Source organism: Cherax quadricarinatus, unplaced genomic scaffold (assembly GCF_038502225.1).
Source record: "Cherax quadricarinatus isolate ZL_2023a unplaced genomic scaffold, ASM3850222v1 Contig4906, whole genome shotgun sequence".
Lineage (NCBI taxonomy): Eukaryota > Metazoa > Arthropoda > Malacostraca > Decapoda > Parastacidae > Cherax > Cherax quadricarinatus.
Genome location: NW_027199932.1, coordinates 2,764 through 5,750, shown reverse-complemented (window position 1 = coordinate 5,750; position 2,987 = coordinate 2,764). Strand labels below are relative to the sequence as shown.

The 2,987-nt window shown below is 39.8% G+C and overlaps 1 protein-coding gene across 1 annotated transcript; it reads right to left on the bottom strand.

Annotated features, from left to right (window-relative positions):
• Nucleotides 1-329: 329 nt before the first annotated feature.
• LOC138852196 (PE-PGRS family protein PE_PGRS47-like) lies at nucleotides 330-1,898 on the bottom strand. The gene is made up of 5 exons (XM_070081904.1): nucleotides 1,864-1,898; nucleotides 1,498-1,762; nucleotides 817-858; nucleotides 590-694; nucleotides 330-467 (listed from the first exon to the last, which is right to left on the bottom strand). The coding sequence occupies exons 1-5, from the start codon at nucleotides 1,864-1,866 to the stop codon at nucleotides 454-456; spliced, it is 429 nt and encodes a 142-aa protein (XP_069938005.1). The 5' UTR covers nucleotides 1,867-1,898; the 3' UTR covers nucleotides 330-453.
• Nucleotides 1,899-2,987: the final 1,089 nt, after the last annotated feature.

The following is a 2,987-nucleotide window of genomic DNA, read 5'->3' as shown; positions in this document are numbered from 1 at the left end:
TAAAATCGACTGTTTCTAATAACAGTGGTGAAGGTACCACTAGTTCCCAAATCCAGTGTTTGCTACCTATGTTTTCCCTGTAGACATGTACAAGGAGCTTGGAATAAATTATCACTGTCAAACTTCTATGTGAAATTGAGATTCTATGTGAAATTGAAATTCGTCTATGTTGCAACCTACCCTTTGTTAGACGAGGGTACCACCGTCAGAAATCACAGCAAAGATAACATTTGCATCTCTAAATGAAACTGAATGTATTTCTTGCTCCATTTACCAGAGGCTAATACAAAGTGTATTTCTTAATTGAATTTGATATTACGAAAGAGGTAATTACAAAAAAATGACAATAAAAAGGAAGAGTTAGTGTTTAGTTAGTTTATTCCAGTATTAGTCGTTAAGAGGGCTGAGGGGGACGGTGCCGGACCTGGTCAGAACATAATGAGGCCAGACGTACTACTTCCCGTAGCCTGAAATTATGAAATATGCTGTAGTGTGGTACTTAAGACAAGTTCCAGTTTATATTGCCACTAACAAATGATATAAAATTCGAAAAAATACTAAGCATTGTGGACCAATCCACTGTACCCACCCAAACCACCAACGCCGCCGAATCCACCACCTTTGCCAAATTCGTTGAATCCACCACCTTTGCCAAATCCGTGTTGTCCACCCTGGCCAAACGCTCCATGACTCCCTGTAAACATGGAAGATAACATTATTAACAATGATATAATATATTTTATGTAAGTACTGTATATGTACATGATATTGTTGCATTTCTTGTGCGATAAACATAAAGAAGTGTTGCTGCCTTACCGTGACTCTTGCTCAGCACAAACGTGTGTCCTCCTTGGCTGCCTGTGGAATGATAAAACCTATATTAATAATACTTTACATTCACACACACACACACACACACACACACAGACACACACACACACACACACACACACACACACACACACACACACACACACACACACACACACACATACACATACACATACACACACACACACATACATACACATACACACATATATATATATATATATATATATATATATATATATATATATATATATATATATATATATATATATATATATATATATATATATATATATATATATATATATATATATATATATATATATAAGCCAAGTTAACCTCCCGATGCTTTAAACCACTTGACCACCATGCTAAAAACACAGGCACCCAGCAAGTACACTGGGTGTGCCTCCCGGTGCCAGCATATTCCTGGCAGTCGATACTACAGGACTAATTTCATTCTTATCCAGTTTGGGATTGCAGTCTCAAGGAGCAGTACACATATTAGTGCTTCCACAGAACAAAGTAGTTTTTAAGCAAATACAATACTGCGAAAAGGCGGGAATCGAACCCGAGACATTTAGCCCGCTCTTTGGAACCAAATAAAGAGTGTAATAAAATATTTTTGGATATAATTAAGTATAGCCAAGGAAATCCAATGCTTACTGTATCCTCCATTAAATCCTCCACCATGGCCGCCAAAGCCACCAAATCCGTTAGAGCCGCCATAGCCTCCATATCCTCCAAGGCCGCCAATGCCACCAAGTCCGCCAAGACCTCCAAGTCCTCCAATTCCGCCAAGACCACCTAGACCGCCAAGACCACCTAGACCGCCATATCCACCGTGTCCACCATAGCCACCGAGACCCCCAATTAGTCCACCATGAACAGCAGCCATCACGGACAACACCACCGTCACTGGCAGGAAATACTGAAAGACAAAGAATTGTTGGTTCAAAATAATAATATATGATATATTACATTATTGTGCAAGTGTTTTAGAGCAACTTCTCACTAAGTATTAACTCATACCATGACTGCAGGAGTTGAGAGGTTGACGACTTGAACAATGTGATGGCGCTGGTGTGTCCAGGACTTTATATAGGACAGGTGGCGCCTCCCTCGCAGAGTAACCTTCGGCACTTGGATCTCCCCACAATGTCTGTGGTTTGAACTGGTAACGAAAGTGGTATTTAGCATTCATGGGAAATAAAGACTGCAGTTTTGTTACAGAGAAATAGCGATCTGTTCCTTGAAGCCATTCCTAAGTTTCTCACTGTGTCAACATCATACACAAAATAAGAAATTTGGCGGCGACGTATTCGTGCCCAATATATTTTTTCGTAAGGACATGATTATTCTTGGTAACTACATCAACGTTTTTATGCATTTTACAAAATGAAGAAGATATTTTATTCTGTATTAATTTTTTAATAGTTTTTATGGTTTAAAACCAACAGACTGAACGAGTCATTACGGAAGTTAACTTCCCATATACTAACATGAACGATAACAATAGCTTAATTGAAAATACAGTAAACTCTCATGGTATCAGTATTGATGTATAAGTATCTGTATAAACTCTGATATATTCCTTTCATTACATAACACTGATATATACACTAATATACCAATCAATTAATATATTCATAATATTTTTACCCCATAAATTTTCTTTGATACTTATTAGTAATAAATGAAAATGTAATGTTTAATTGTAAGAGAAAAGATATCTTAGTATAGGAGATATATGTACGAGTGTCTTTTTCTGTGTAAACTTTCCTACATGGTTTCTCCTGTGTGTCGCGGCTCTTACCTGGAGTTTACCTGGAGAGAGTTTCGGGGGTCAACGCCCCCGCGGCCCGGTCTGTGACCAGGCCTCCTGGTGGATCAGCGCCTGATCAACCAGGCTGTTGCTGCTGGCTGCACGCAAACCAACGTACGAGCCACAGCCCGGCTGATCCGGAACTGACTTTAGGTGCTTGTCCAGTGCCAGCTTGAAGACAGCCAGGGGTCTGTTGGTAATCCCCCTTATGTGTGCTGGGAGACAGTTGAACAGTCTCGGGCCCCTGACACTTATTGTATGGTCCCTTAACGTGCTAGTGACACCCCTGCTTTTCATTGGGAGGATGGTGCATCGTCTGCCAAGTCTTTTG